General features: G+C 27.5%; 1 protein-coding gene across 1 annotated transcript in view; it reads left to right on the top strand.

Annotated features, from left to right (window-relative positions):
• Positions 1-575: 575 nt before the first annotated feature.
• LOC109597173 (synapsin) overlaps positions 576-16,821 on the top strand; it is a 39,867-nt gene continuing 23,621 nt past the window's right edge. The window contains exons 1-9 of the mRNA XM_049967974.1: positions 576-596; positions 830-886; positions 945-1,163; positions 1,288-1,314; positions 1,600-1,611; positions 3,705-3,950; positions 4,286-4,480; positions 4,760-4,870; positions 5,127-5,231. Of these exons, the coding sequence (XP_049823931.1) occupies positions 576-596; positions 830-886; positions 945-1,163; positions 1,288-1,314; positions 1,600-1,611; positions 3,705-3,950; positions 4,286-4,480; positions 4,760-4,870; positions 5,127-5,231 (993 nt within the window). The remainder of the gene's footprint in view (positions 597-829; positions 887-944; positions 1,164-1,287; positions 1,315-1,599; positions 1,612-3,704; positions 3,951-4,285; positions 4,481-4,759; positions 4,871-5,126; positions 5,232-16,821) is intronic.

The raw sequence follows: 16,821 nt of genomic DNA, 5'->3' as shown, positions 1-16,821 counted from the left end.
ATAATAATTAAGATAAAAAGAAATAGTTGTACAGTACCTTTATCATCAAGGAACTTCAAAAATGATAGCAATAAAAATTAACAATTTAATATAATATTTCCAACCCCTGCTTTTTAATAAAGGCCTGTTCTTACCTCTTATTAAGTTAACAATGAATTTTTAATGAATATTATTCCAATCTTCAGCTGCATCATGTAGTAGATCTAAGATTACACCTGGGAGTATTTAAAAGGTGCCAAATTATTCTGGATAAGTAAGCCCATACATGCTCTATTTACATTTGTCCAGTAATTGTGACAGGAACCATGTACCAAAATAGTTTCTTCCATACACGATTGCACCATTGAACATGTCACTTCTTCCTGCATATGGTACCACTTCACTGGCAATAGCCAGTGGTTTTTGCCCCCTTTATCTCCAGACTTCAATTTGTCGGTCATTGTTTACCAGTCCTCTTTTTGTTTGAGAAAAATTTGGCTATTGAGGCAAAAGCCAAGTTTGGTGATCATAGTCCCATTCTAACCTTGATGTCCTGTATTTAAGTAATAACCCAAGCAGTCTTAAAGGTCTTTTAGATGGTGATGGTTGTATATGAAGTGAGTTGGTGGGATGTAGCTTGATAATGACTCTAAAAGCTGCTCTTTTTGGTGTCTTTTAAGTTTTATTACAATTTTAATAATACATTTGTTACAATATAATGTTACTGGTATTCTAATTTTTGAAATGTTTCAAATTATCCATTTCAAAAGATCTTCCTTTTCTGTTTAGGAATATTCTATATCTGTTACTGCCGCCTATTCTACATAGTAACAGCTTTCTCTCCTTCCAGATTCCTTTGGAGCCCGACGACTTGGTGAGGCAGTGGCGTACGTGGGCCAGTGTCCAGGTCAGGAGCGAGGAGGGACAGTGTCCAGGGACGTGCGTGGTGCGTAGGTGACGCGTAGGCAGCCAAGATTAGCGAGTGCGGCAAGTATTGCGGCCCTACGGCAAACGGCCCCACCATTTCGTTCAGCAGCTTCCGCCAGTCCTTCACCTCCAATGTCAATTACCTGAAGCGCAGGTTTAGTTCCGGGGACCTGTCCTCGGAGTGCGAGGATGGCGACGCGCCCGTCGATCCCTACGCGACCACCAATAAGCCGCCCCCGGTCACGTCTCAACCTCAGGTGAGATTTTCTAAACATGTTCGGCAGCTGGTGGCTAAACTACCTTGCATACTTTAATCCAAGATTGATAACTTGAGTGGATAAAAGGCAGTATCTAATTTTATGTATCGTTTCCTTCCACAAGGCTCCGCCAGAAACACCTCAACCTCAGGTGAGAGGTTTTGACACTATCGCAAGTAGAGGACAGATATTTTAATTTAAGAAACTATATGCTTATTTAAATATTACCAAGCACTATTTTTGGCTAATATTCAGGTGTCAATAAACTGTTGTGTTGAACTGCCATTTAATATGGATCCATATAGACTTAACTTTTTAATTGAAAATTGCTGTAGTGCTTTTATATTTAAACATTTTATTGATTGAGTTGCTACAATCTCGTCTTTATTTATAATTTAACATGAAATATTCCTTTTTTCAACTAAACGATCAACAGGCACCACCACAGGTGAGAGGTTCTTACAAGTATTTAAGGTAGCACATTATCTTAACCTTCATTTTGAAAGTCCCTACTAAGAATAAATGAAATTGGAAGTAATAAAATGCATGAAAATGATAAGAGTATTGCTAGTAGCTTTGTATTTAGACATCAGTTAAAGGATCATTGGTTAGATCTCCACAACTGATTAAGATTTAATAAATTATAAACCTGATTTATTTGGTTTCAACTATATTTAAAACATGCATGATGCTCTCTAGTCAGAATTTGAGTAGATAAGTATTTAACATTCTATCCCAATTTTTTCAACATAAAATAATGGAAACATGTAATTATATTTGTCACAATGTCACTTTAAATCTGCCCAGTAAATCAAAAAATTTGATTTTTTTTTGTTATCAAAGCAATGTGGTACATTATATAAATTTATTTGTCTTAAAAATTATTCAATAAAACCATGTCGAAGTTATTGTTATAGAAGAAAATTATTTAATGTTTTATGAGCAAATTTTATGAACTATCAAATATTATTATATTAGCCATATTTTTGGATTCTGACATCAACACCATATTTTATGCAAGTTTAAATGATCACTTAAAGTAATTTTTTACCACGATAAAAGTAATTCTTGTGTATATTATAATGGTCGTTAAAAGTTTGTTTCTAAGTTTAAAATTACTTTAAGCTACTGGTAACACTCCTCGAATTTAAAGTAATATTAAGTTTCCTAAACTTATAACAGCATGAAACTGTTACAAATATCCCCGTGTACACATAAGTAGGTTAGCTAAATTTTTAAGAAAGAAATTCAAGTTATAAATTCGATTCTAGCGTTTAACTTCACAATTTTTTAAGATTAACTAATAGATTTACTTACTGGCACATAATAATCAGAACTAGCTTGCATGTTATTGCCAAAATACACGCAATTCCACACATTTCTGAAGCTATTAGCATTACATGGATATTTCATTAAATTCTCGACTTTCAAAGGATGATTTATATAGAAAAGCTTGCTGAAAGTTCTTTAACGTTATAAGAAAAAAATGTTACATCATAAATTATTTAATAATATACGATAAAAATGTTTTTATGATTCGGACCATAAATGACATTATTGTGTGTTTCAGCCGGCCATACTTAACTTTATATGACGAGGGTTTCCTTTATGATATTCTTACTTGAGAACACAATGGGATCTCTAGAAAATAAATAAAAAACCATCTTTTACACGTTTTCACGACGCGGTTCAAATCCCATTTTAAACCTTCAAATGCTCAGAATTGTCGCAGTTAAATATGATTCAAGAGCTTTTACCCCGATCCCGGAGAATGGCCATGCACTTATGTTTCTTGAATTATCTATTGTGGTTGGAGTTTTAGTTTAACCATTAATAAAATAAAATTTGTCAAATTAAATAGAGGTTAAAAACGGTAACCAGAATTTAAAATTCAGTAAAAGCATTTTATGTTATTTTAGGGGAAAAATAAAATTATTCAAACATCGGAATAGCATGTCAACAAAACTGGACGTGTATATAAATTATAAATAATGAATCGGTGACATAAATTTGTGAATGTTTAATTCGAGTTTCCACTTGATGCATATTTAATTATGATTGCAATGCATATATCAAATGAAATAGTTAAAGTTTTATATCAAATAATTAAAGTGATGGGAATTGCAGGATAACACATGAATTTTAATAATACATAATTATAATAATTATGTATTGTTTATGTTTAATTAATATATTGCACGCTTTAAAAGCTTTCACTAAAAGCTTTTTAGTTATGTCTTCATACTACCTACCATTTGTAAAAATAGTAACCTTTTATAATCTTTATTTTTAAAAATATTACATGTAGTTTTTGAGTAAAATGCACAGAACAACTTCAGGAGAATTTAAACAAATATGAACCTTCCTAGGCTTGCTTCATTATAAACAAAATGATATTTCATGCTTATGATAAAAAAACAATTTGATATGTCCTAGTTTAATAAAATAAATTATGACCAAACAAGTAATAAAGCAACTACGTCATTAAATTTATTATTATAATAATAAAATGGGAATAGTTTGTATTTATGTCGTTTCTAGGCACCACCTCCTCCACCTCCATCTCAGTCCAGCACATCGAGTGACTTATCGCTCAATCTCCGGCCCGGCTCTAAGACCACCAGCGCGCCCAGCTCCCCGGCCAAGTCGAGGGAGTCTCTACTGCAGCGAGTCCAATCCTTGACGGGTCAGGCGAAGGAGCAAGGCGCCTCTATTCTAGGGGCGGCCGTTTCGAGCGCCACGTCCAGGGTGACGGCCACCGTGTCGGGTAGACATCTCACTCTGTTGGTAAGCTTTTACGACTCAATCGAATTTACTGTTTTGCTGACCCAATGTGGCTTGTTTAAATTCTAAAGGGGGCCAACGGACGTCGGAGATTTAATTGTGACAGTTTCAAAGGGAGTAGTAGTAAATTCGTTTTATTTTCTGTTGAAGTTCATTCAATTAATTGGTCTCCGGGTCTTTAAATATTTGAGTAACAAGGAACTTCTAATTTTCAGTCCTTTGAGTCAGTGTTTTATGCAATGTGTTAGAGCTTTAGCTCATTGTTGTTATGCAACCCAATATACATAATATTTAAGTTGGTTGCATCATTTTTCTAACGAAGCGTCCGTACATTTCAGGTCATAGATGACCAAAACACAGACTGGAGTAAATACTTCAGAGGAAGAAAAATTGGGGATTATGACATCAAGGTGGAACAGGCTGAATTTAAGGAAATCACTGTCACCGCCACAGTCGAAAGTGCTATTGTGTCGATGGCGGTTTTCCGGGGTGGAACCCGAGTAGGCAGATCATTCAGACCTGACTTTTTATTGGTAAGTTTTTGAAAATTAATTAAGAACTGTAACCATAACTACAAAAATACCATTTATTCATTTATAACACATTTGTACAAAATTTCAAGAAGGTACAAAAATAGTTAAATTATAATAAACAAAAGGGAACTTGTTAAATAGGACTTTGGCTGGAGTTTTAGCAAATAATCTAAGTAGGATTGACTCTACACTAATTATCTAATAAATAGTTAGTCTATTTTCATTAGAAATATGTACATATTGGCGATCTCACATATTTAAAGTTAATTTTATCTACAGGTTAGACAGAATCTGAAGGATGCAGGAGAGAATTACAAAAAACTGCTTCTGGCTCTGAAATTTGGAGGAGTTCCAAGTATCAATAACCTAAATTCAATTTACAATTTCCAGGTAAGGAACTTTTTGTTCACTAAGAAACTAAATAACAAAACAAATAACTCAGTCTAACAAAACATAAATAAAGAAAGATTAGACCAAATGCTTTACAATTCACAATTTGTCCTTAATTGTTTTGATCTAGAGAAAATTCTTAACAAGAAACAAAGTTTTAGTTTATAGGAAGAGCACAAGCATTTAGTGCATCCTGTTAAATAAATAATACCAACGAATTAAGTATGTTGACGCTCATCTATGTGTTTTTGTCCAGGACAAGCCTTGGGTGTTTGGTCACATGCTCCAGATACAAAGGAGATTGGGGAAGGACAGCTTTCCTCTTATCGAACAGACCTTCTACCCCGACCATAGGGAAATGGTAAGTCTTTGGGTCCTCTCTTATGCACTTCCTCATGTTTTTCGTTGTCCTCCACATGCACGCATTGTGTTTATTCCTCAGGCAAATGCCCTATAACAAATGATAATAATGAGTAAATACCATTAAAACAAAGTATCGTACAATTACCTCTTTTTCGTGGCAAGCGCCCATCATGTTGCAACTGTCCTTGTATCTGGCACACCGACCAGACCAGCAATTCACCACGGAACAAGAGCATCCGTTCTTGTACATAAGCTTCAGACCTTTCTTCTGTCGTTTGGTGATTTCCTCCCGCGGCTTAATCATGTCGCAAAACGATATATAGGCACGGAGACTGATGATCCTTCCGGATATCACGTAGGTCTTCTTTAAATCCAAGTTGCTCGCGCCGCACATTTCTTCGTAAAGAGCCGTGTGAATTTTGCCGGACTTCAGGGCGACCAGTGCCTTTTCGGTCATCTTGTATTCCTGTCTGATTCGGACTTTGTACGTGATGGTGTCGTTCTTCTCCACTCTGCGGGCCACCTTCGCCAAAATCACTGGAAATTAAGAAAAATTGAATCAGATTAAGATTTTATGTATCTATGGAGAGATATTTCCCTGCCTATTGTAAAAGAAATACAACAAAATGTAATAGTTCTGTACATTTAATACTGAATTGAGTTCCTCATTATTATATAATAGATATAATGTTAAAAATAGAATATTTTGTTTAATTAAGATAATATTTACATATAACAATCTTATTACTAAGTGCCATTAAAAAATATTTTTTGCCATTCCAAACAGGTTTTATACTTATTATGTATATTTTAAAATATTCTTAATGGTTGAAAGCATAAATTAATAAAAAACAAACACATAAAACAAATTTAATTTGTTTAGATTAATTTCAGAAAAAATACCATTTATGTTTTGTTGTAAATATCAAGAAAAACAGAAAAAACTTAATATACTATAACATTCAAAACTGTTTTAAATTTATTAAATATATCTTAAAATATTTTTGGAGTTAAATTTGAATAAATAATTTAAATTATATTTCACAGTTTCAGGAAATATACTAAATTTAGATGTTGTAAATATGATATAAATATTTATATTTGGCAAGAATATCATTTAAAAATAATCAAAATAATTTTCAGCATTTCATTTTTGTTAAAATTATATTTATTATGTATATTTTAAGATATTCTTAAAGGTTTAAATTTGAATTAAAAAACTGAATTTATTTTATTTTATATAATTTCAGAAAACATACTAAATTTTGTAGTTGTAAATATCATATAAATATTTATAGGATCAAGAAAATTATTAAAAAATCAAAATAAATAAACTAATTTTAATTTATTTACCATAATTTTATTGAACATAAAGTCATAAAAAAATCAAAATACTTTTAATGATTCTTAGATATTAAATTCGAATTAAAAAGTTTTTGAAAATATGCTGAATTCTTATTAAATAAATAATATTTGATTACAAATTTCTATGATCCAGAAAATAATTTTATTAATTTAAAATTGTTTGAACATTCTAACAGTATGTAATAATAATAATATTATAAAATTGTATTAAAGATAAAATTAATTTTGATATATTTAAGACAATACCAAAAAACATTTTGAATTTGTAAACTACTTAAATGTAAAAGCAACCAAATAAAATTATGCTGCGAAACTAGTAATAGAAAATTATTACTTTCCCTAACGTAACATGTGATTTTAGCAAAATTTCAATTAATATTTAATAGGACGTGTAATTGAATGGCTGATTGATGGTGGAATTGCAATCATTTCATTGAGATACATCAATTTTGCGATCTAACCGGTTTTATAAATAAATTGTTGCGTGATTTACTTAAATATACACCATTAGATGCGTACTTAATAATGTAATTTAACAATTTATACGTACTATAAATATCCTCCAATCTTAACTATCAATATTTCTATTCTTGGTTGCATTACGAAATATGAAAACACGTATCAAACACTGTTATTTTTGTTTTTTTATGACGCTAATAAATCAATAGTTTTCTGGTCACTCTAGATACGCAAACGCAGATCAAGAACGGTCGATTGAATGGAGCATATTTTAAGAAATTACAACTTGCAGACTGACGTAATTTTTATGGACGTGAACGGGCGCCCACCGATGTGCAACCGTACGTTGCCAAATAGTCAAAATAAAATAATTACGGTCGATTTGCTTTGCCAAACAGCCCGATTTGATGGACACAAACATTTTTACAATCGTAAAAACGTCTTAAATAATCACGTGTAGGACGAAACGCCGCTAGGAAATCTGGACGAAATAAAAAATGATAATTACAGAGTGCACAGATAAGATTAACGCAGTTAATTGCCAATATTAGATATTTTTACACGCGAACACGTCCGTAGGTAAGTTAATTACAGTTTCGACCGATTAAGTTTTGAGGTCGGCTAAATTATGATATAAAAAACGATAATTATCGATCTGCCTTTTTATTAATTTATGTAGATTTATGTAAATTAACGTGTATGCAAATGCGAAAAAATGCTAAAATTCATTTCCACACGTTAAATATTAATTTTTACTTCAGCTTCTCTTATGTTGTGTTAGGTTGTCTTGCGTATTAGCCTCGGGGACCCAATAATGTTCCAATCAATCACCGCTTTATTATTGTAAACCTCAACAATTACGAAGGAAACAGCCACGTAATAAATCCATATTAATGTCCACGAATGCAATACTATTAATAAACTGCTGTAATTGACAACATAAAGCGTATTTAGTAGCGTATTTATGTCACACGATTGTCAAGTTTTGCCGATGAAGAAAGACGCATAAGGTCGCTTTGTTTTAAATAAATTACCTGCAAAAATCTCGCCGATTGATTATTAAAAGAGCCGACGCATAAAATCAATAACAAATGTTTTGTCGGTTGGTGGGAAATTGACTTGCAAATTCCTGGACACGCTTTTTTAATTTTGTTGCTGTCGCTTTGTAAAAAGAAAAAAACGATGTGAGACAACAGGACGGAATGATGTAGGACATAATGATATCATTTTTAAATGTCGTTTACGCTTTTCTGTCGTTGATTCATTAGCACAGGCATGTGAATTATGCACGACTCGTAACGATTTAAAATAACCAACGTGAACGTTTCGAGGGGTTCAGTAAGCTCACAAAATTTAAATGCAGCTCTTCTGCACGAAATTTAAAAAAAAATATTCTAAATCTATATATTTAATTTAAATTACTTAAAAATATAATTGTGAGTGGGGCAAAAAATTGACTGTCTTTGAGAAATATTGACATTTCATTTGTTAAAGTAAAAAAAAAAATATTAGATATTTCTCTTTTATATAACCTAAACATGTAAAAATAATATTAAATATCAATAATTATTTCATTTCAATTTCAAAACATAAAACTTTCTCCATAAATTATTGTTTCTATTTATTACGTTACATTGTGTATTTTTTTGTGTATAAATCTACTCGAAAATTTATTATTTATTGTAAATTAATATTCATATTGGTTGTCATATTCAACTTAAATTAATTAAAATAAAACATTTTGTAACTGCAAATATTATTTTTTAATTCATTTGTGCTTCCTATTTGTATATTTTACACAATAGAAAGTAATATTACTTCATTAAAATCTTGTTTACAACATTATTATTTAATTAATTTGTTGATAAACTTTCCTACAGTTACAAATAGTAATTTGCCTATTTTTTACATTATATGCTTTTCTTTTTCAAACAGTTAATATGAATACTATTGAAACAAATTATTTTTATTATTCCATATTATTTTATGTATTATATTTTACAGTTTAATTTATTTAATATTTGGTTAAAAATATTAAGTAGTAATAATTATTTTATTTCCATTTAAAAACAAATGTAACTATTTTTGACAAATAAAAAATTTTTAATATTTATTTATATTATTTTTTATATATTCTGAATACTTTTAACAAATTAATTAACAATTATTGTTCTTATAATTTTTATTAACCAAAAATGTATTTAATATTATGTTAATCAAATATTTAAACTTAAAAAAAAAAAACTGTAAATCCGCTAAAATTATATTTTTTTATTTTATGTATATTAAACAATTTATTATGTATATTTTAAATTAAATATTTAATCCTCATAATTTTCTGATTGCTTTTAATAAATATTAATATACATTTATTATTGCTACATGAAATTTCACAAATTATTTTTAGCCTTTTATATTATTTACATTATATTTTAAATAAATATTCAAATATACAAATTAAATATTAGTAAGTATTAATAACATTATTTAAATTTAAAAACAAATCTGACTACTTTTAACAATTATTATTATCATATATTTTTCTTTATACTTTTTAATAGTGAAAAATTCATTTAATATTATATTATTCAAATATTCAAACTTAAAAAAACTTAAATAAATTCAATAAGATTACTCCACAAATTATATATTTTTATTTCTTTATATTATTTGTGTGTATTTTAATATATGATATAAATTTTAATGTGGTAATTTTACATTCCAAAATTAATTTAATATTTTAAATTAAATATTTAATACTCATAATTTTCTGACTGCTTTTAATAAATATTAATATACATTTATTATTGCTAAATGAAATTTCACAAATTATTTTTAGCCTTTTATATTATTTATATTATATTTTAAATTAAATATTTAGTACTAATAATTTTCTGACTACTTTTAACAAATATTAATAATTTATTATTTTCATTTAATAAAAAATAAGTATTTTTATTTCCATTTATATACAAATCTGAACATTTTTGACAAATTATAAAATACATTTACTTATTATTGTAACATAGTGTCTTTACACTTCTCTTTAATTACACAAATTAATTGTTTTTATCAACTCATGACTTCATCTTTACTTTAAAATAAATTAATTATCTTAAGCACTTTAGAATTTTAATAATATTTCATGGCATAATCGATTGGTGAAGTTTTAAACTATTCAAGAATAGCAACAATACCATACAGAAATTGATTAATCTCGACAAATTACACGTTGGCATGTGAATTATGCACAACTCGTAACGATCCAAAATAACCGACGTGAACTTTTGGTGTGTGGTTCAGTGAACACAAAATTTGTTTATGGACAGGTGGCCACCTTGCATCTGTGTGCGTATTTTTAGTGACATCCAAACTAAAAATAACTCGTAACCTGCGAGTAAACTATAAAGAACTAAACAATTAAAACACGCGAAACCCAACACCAAAATATTGTGCATCCTTGATCTTCCTCCTATTTCACGTCTATTTTTAGAACAATTTCAGTAAACAAAACATTCCAGCGTTCCAGTGTTTTCAGGCAATCGGCAACGATTGCGCAACGAAAATACGATACTTGATAATGTACATAATTCGCATTTAATTATACACCAGTTAACTGATTAATGAACGGTCCGGCTCGGCCTCAATCATTGTTTGCTAATGAGGAAATAATTGTTGTTTGTAGCTTACCGAAATCGGAGTCACAAAAGTGCTGTTGTGGGTGTCTTTTCTGACAACTGCAGGCGTTTGACTCGATGTTGTATATGGTGCATATTATCGCTGCCACAAACAATAATTTGGCCAGCATCTGAAAAACATTGTCAATTTAAATATCAATTTATTTATTTTGATCATAAACTTGGCCCATAATTGGGTTAGGACGTATTAATTTTAGAACGAACTTCCGATATACGTGTGGAAGTTAATTTTAGAGAAAAACATGTTTTGAAATTTCCACGTTATATAAAACAACTTCCTTTCATAATTATAATTATCTAGTTTTGATACCACATAAATCTAATGTCAAATAACTATAACAAAACAAAATTTAATGAAACAAAGTTAGTTGGATTATAATTATGTTTGAAATATATTAATCTAAAAAGTTATTGTGTACGTGGAATAACACAATATTCGTATATGGTATAAATGAGTTAATAATTAACGTTAACAACCAAGCAAGCGTTGAAATATGCATTTCATTAATTACACGCCTAAACTCTAAATAAACACGAAATTAAATTGTATCATAAAACATAGTGGAAAACTGTTAATTTCACGAGGTTCAAATGGAATAAAATTCTTTTAATGATTGTTTGTTTTGCTGTAGTTCCTGCTTGAATAATTTACACAATTGTGTATTGTGTGTGTTGCATTATTAAAAGCATTTTATTTTATTTTACTTTCTTATAATTACAATTATTGATTGTTTATTGGAATTAATATATAATCTGGACTATTTTCTAAATCATTGTTGGAATTTGAAAGTCACTATTCTTTATTTGGCCATTTCGTTCTTTAAGTAAAGAAATATTTCTTTTCTATGTAATGGTATTAAAAATATTATTGAATAATACTGAATATCAATAATTTTTTCAATTCAGTAAAACTAAGCAAAAAATAAGGCTAGTCGAAATTTTATTCAATATGTTTTGAACATTAATAATGATATCAAATATTCATGTAATGAACTTAATTTATGTACTTAAATAAACCATTTTGTAATTGTAATTATTGATTAATTTGTACTTCTGGTTTGTATATTTAACACAATAGAAAGTAATATTACATTATTAAAATATTCTTTAAATTTCTTTTATTTAATTATTAAACCTTTAAACTTTCTTCCAATTACAATTAGTAATTTGTCCGTTTTTGCATTTTCTGAACAGGAAATGAACAATAGAGCCTAAAAATATTAATTAATAATATTAAATATTAATCACTATTCCATTTATATTTTAAGACATAAGATTATTTTATAACACATTTATTATTAAAATATTCAAACATAAAAATTGAAATATAATTGTTAACATTACTCAAACTCCACACATTATTTTTTATATTGTAGTTTTTTTTACAAAAATTTAAATATTAAAATAAAATTTCTGAAAATCCACAAATTTTTATTTATTCATATTATTGTTATGTATAAAATTAAATATATTAAGTGTTAATAATCATTCTATTTCCATTTAGAAACAAATCGTTCAACATTTAACAATTATTGTATTATAATTTTTATAATAATAAATTAATATTCTAAAATGTATATAATACTTTAAGTAAATTCTCGTTTAATTAAAAATATTAAGCATTAATATTTTTTTATAAAAAAGAAGAATAATTTAAATACATTTAATAAAATTACTTGAACAAATTATATTTCTTCATTCATATATATTATTATTATGTTTTATAAAATTAAATTACTAGAAATTAATTAATATCATTTATTAACATTTATTTTATTTCCATTTAAAAACAATTTTAACTGTATAATTAATATAAATTAATTCATATTACACATTTTCTTTATACTTTTTTCAGTATTTTCTAATTAATTTAATATTATATTATTTACGTATAATAAATACAAAAATTTAAATATATGCCATAAAATTACTGAAACTGCACAAATTATTTTTATTCGTTCAAATTTTTATGTACAGTTATAAGATTTTTATAGCAGGAAATTTATGTTCAAAAATTTATTTAATATTTTAAGTACAGATACAGATTGTATGACTTAAACATAATTAATCTAATCTTAATTTTTAATGCAGTTAGTCATGAATAAATATAATTTTGTATCTAAATCTTAATATTGTCAATTTCAAATGGTATAAAATTAATTATTTCTACTATAAATGATGTTCCTCTATTAATTGTGTACTTCTTGCTTTCTTCTGAAATTGTAAAATAATGAAACTGAAAAAGTTTTTATATTATCAACATTTTAGCTAATTAGCTTACTAATTAACTTACAAAATGTTATGTGAATATTTTTTATAATAAGAAAATAAATATTTTGAAGATTTTGCAGATGTCTTAATTTTCTTACAAATCACAAACATCAACAAAAACAAGATTTTTAGATAAAAATTTAAAATAATACTAATACCATAAAGGCACAATAATTGGCAAGATCATTGATATATTCTATGATGATTATTATGCTAATAATCATATTTTGAAACCTTAAAATTTGAAACGTATGTTCTTCTATTCTTTGTGTACTTCTTTCTTACTTCTGAAACTGTAAAATAATGAAACTGATTTTTTTTTTATATTATCAACATTTTAGCTAAATATCTAGCTTACTAATTAGCTTTAAAATGTTAATTAATGTGAATAATTTTTATAATAACAAAATAAATATTTTAAAGATTGTGCAGAAGGTGTCTTAATTTTCTTACAAATTACAAACATTAACGAAAACAATATTTTTAGATAAAAAGATAAAATAATACTGTACCATAGTGCACAATAATTGACAAGATCTTTGATATTGATATATTTTATGATGATTATTATGCTAATAATCATATCTAGAAACCTTCAAATTTGCAACGTATGTTCTTCCATTCTTTGCGTACTTCTTTCTTACTTCTGAAACTATAGAATAATGAAACTGAAAAAATTTTTATATTATCGACATTTTAGCTAAAATCTAACTTACTAATTAGCTTCAAAATGTTAGGGGAATAATTTTTATAATAACAAAATAAATATTTTGAAGAATTTGCAGATGTCTTAATGTTTTTACCATTCACAAACATCAACAAAAAAATACTCGTTTGCACCATCACCTTGATATACAGTAGCATCCTAATTTTATGCTGGCTTCAAAATAACGACGTGAGCCCGTTACCTACTGAAAAAACAATATCAGTTTCACGATGACATACACCATCGCCCTAGATGCATATAAAATTTCATTATCACTTGCTGGCGTCTGCAAAACACTTCGCAAATACGCGATAACCTCGTTCGGCGGCGGTTCGAGTGTTTGTATTGGCGTATTCATTCATATTTTTCCTTTGGTGGCCGATAATTAGTCATTGAATGGTCCATAAAACGTAATGGCACACAACATAATACTGCGGCGTTTGTTGCAAAGGCAAAAATAACGCGTTTTTGCACTTTTATTGGGAAGGTTATTGGTGCTTTAAAAATTCAAAAGCAAACAATGTTAATGGGAATGAGACGTCGTAAAATCTAAATATCGTAAAATTTATAATCGCCCGTCGGATGACACACTGGCGATTTGTCGCAACTGCGGCCGCAACATTCTTGACTGCGTCCCATGCCAGTAAATCGTTAATTTTATCTAATTGTACGACGCACATACCAAATAATATGAACGACATTGGCAATATTTCGGGATTGTTTTATTAATAACACGCAATTGCTGCGTTATTATGTCGACGGACCTTGTATATTGTAAAATGGGTGCATGCGAGCGCAGACAATGTGGGAAGGCGCTTTCAATGCAGCTTTTCTTTTTTTATTAATATATTGCCCACAGGTGATGAGTCTATCTCACAGTCCGTGGTTCCTTATAGCGTGGACAGAAATAGGTCTTCACACTATATAAAAATCACACTCTCACTCTTTAATCTAAATGCGTTATTAATGTGGAAGGTTTTTAAAAACCACATCGCATAAGCTGTGGACTGATGTTGAGTGTGTCTTGTGTTTACGATGTGTGTCCATTCATTAATGATCCAGTCAATTGCATAACTAATTTAATAATTAGATATAATTGTTTGCATAAATCGATATCACTAATTATGTAATGAAAATTAATTACTTTGATATTTTCGAAAACAAAGACTGAGTTCATACAACATGATTTAAATCAAATTTAGCTAATAACTAAACTTTTAACTCTAAAAATAATTCAAATATTTAAATTCATGAACCAAAACAATTGTTTGTAATTTGGAAACCACAAAAATTTAATAAATTAATTCATTGCATTCGTTTTGTCTTTTATTTCGTTAATAATGGACACAGAGATGAACTCTTAATTATGTTCATTAAGCACCTGCTCAGAGCTTTGCTTTATGTTTATTCTCAACTACCAAAAGCTCTCATAAACTAATCTAAATATATATGTGATTTTAATTAATTAAATATTGTATTATTTTGTTCTCTATTTCATTAATAATGGACGCTGATATAGAGAAACTTCCATGCTTAAAGCTTTATTTCACATATATTTCCATCTAAGCTTTCATAAACTAATCTAAGTTGATATTTAGTTTTAATAAATTATTTGAATGCATTTGTTTTGTTTTTTAATTCGTTAATAATGGACACAGAGATAAACTTCTAATTATGTTCATTAAGCACCACTTGCTCAAAGTTTTGCTCTATGTTTATTCTCAATTACCATAAGCTGCGATATGGTGGATTATGGTTTTAATTAACTATAACATTGTATTATTTTGTTCTCTATTTCATTAATAATGGACGCTGAGACACAGAAACTTCCATGCTTAAAGCTTTGCTTCACATATATTTACGTCTAAACTTTCATAAACTAATCTAAGTGGATATTTAGTTTTAATAAATTATTTTATTATATTCGTTATTCTATTAAAAATTAACAAAGAGTTAGAGAAACTTTTTGTTTAATTATCTGCTCAGAGCTTTTCTCTATCTTTATTTCCATCCAAACTTTCATAAGCTGAAGATTCAAAATATGATAAACAACAAAAATTTAATTTTTTTGATCAGTGAAATTTCACAAATGATAATTTATTTCTATCCTATCATCATAATAAGCTTTTTTGACAAATTATTAGAATACTCAAAAAAAAATGGAAAATTAAATTATTTCTCTATTATTTCTTTAGTTTTATATACACTATTTATTCAATAATATACGTACATATAGAAATGAAATGTTTAAATTATTAATGTTTTAGATATTTCAAAAACAGTGGCCATAATAATTAAAATAATTATCCATGTTTATAAATTCAATATTTTGTAATGGGATATATCAACTTTTCATAATGATGTTTTAACAATAATCCTTTATATTTAATCATTGAGGTTTTTAATTTATGAAATAACTTATTAATTATCAAATATTTATATACAAAATGTTATAATTGTATTATTGTCAGTATAATTCTACAATAAATATTAATTAATGTTGATAAATAAGACAAATATTAAATGTAATTACTCAATATTTTAATTTAAAGTGATATTTACTTTTAATAAATTATTTTATTGGATTCGTTTTGTTTTCTATTTCATACATACTTATAAATTCAAATATTTTGTAATGGGAAGATATCTCAACTTTTCGAAAAAATGTTTTAACGCCTGTATACTCATTGAGCCTTTTAATTTATGAAATAATTTATTAGTTATCAAATATTTAAATACAAAATATTATAATCGTATTATCGTCAGTATAATTCTACAATGAATATTAATTAATGTTGATAAATAAGACAAATATTAAATATAATTACTCAATATTTCAATTTAAAACCGTATATTGTTTATTGTTGTATTTATAATTTGTGACAGTTATTAAAAGTGAAATAAAATATTTATAAATTTAACCCAATTTCTCTGCAATTTTTAATTAAATAAATTTATAAAACTTGTTTTAATCAGATAAATAATTATGTTAGTTAGTAAATGCGAGAGTCTTCAATAAATCCACGTTGGTATTTAAAATATTTGTGAAAAAAGTGTAATAAGTGATTTTGCAACTTCAACCATAGCTA

Source organism: Aethina tumida, chromosome 5 (genome assembly GCF_024364675.1).
Source record: "Aethina tumida isolate Nest 87 chromosome 5, icAetTumi1.1, whole genome shotgun sequence".
In the NCBI taxonomy this organism is placed as follows: domain Eukaryota; kingdom Metazoa; phylum Arthropoda; class Insecta; order Coleoptera; family Nitidulidae; genus Aethina; species Aethina tumida.
Note: the sequence above shows the minus strand (reverse complement) of the source record. Positions and strands in the feature narration are given on the sequence as shown.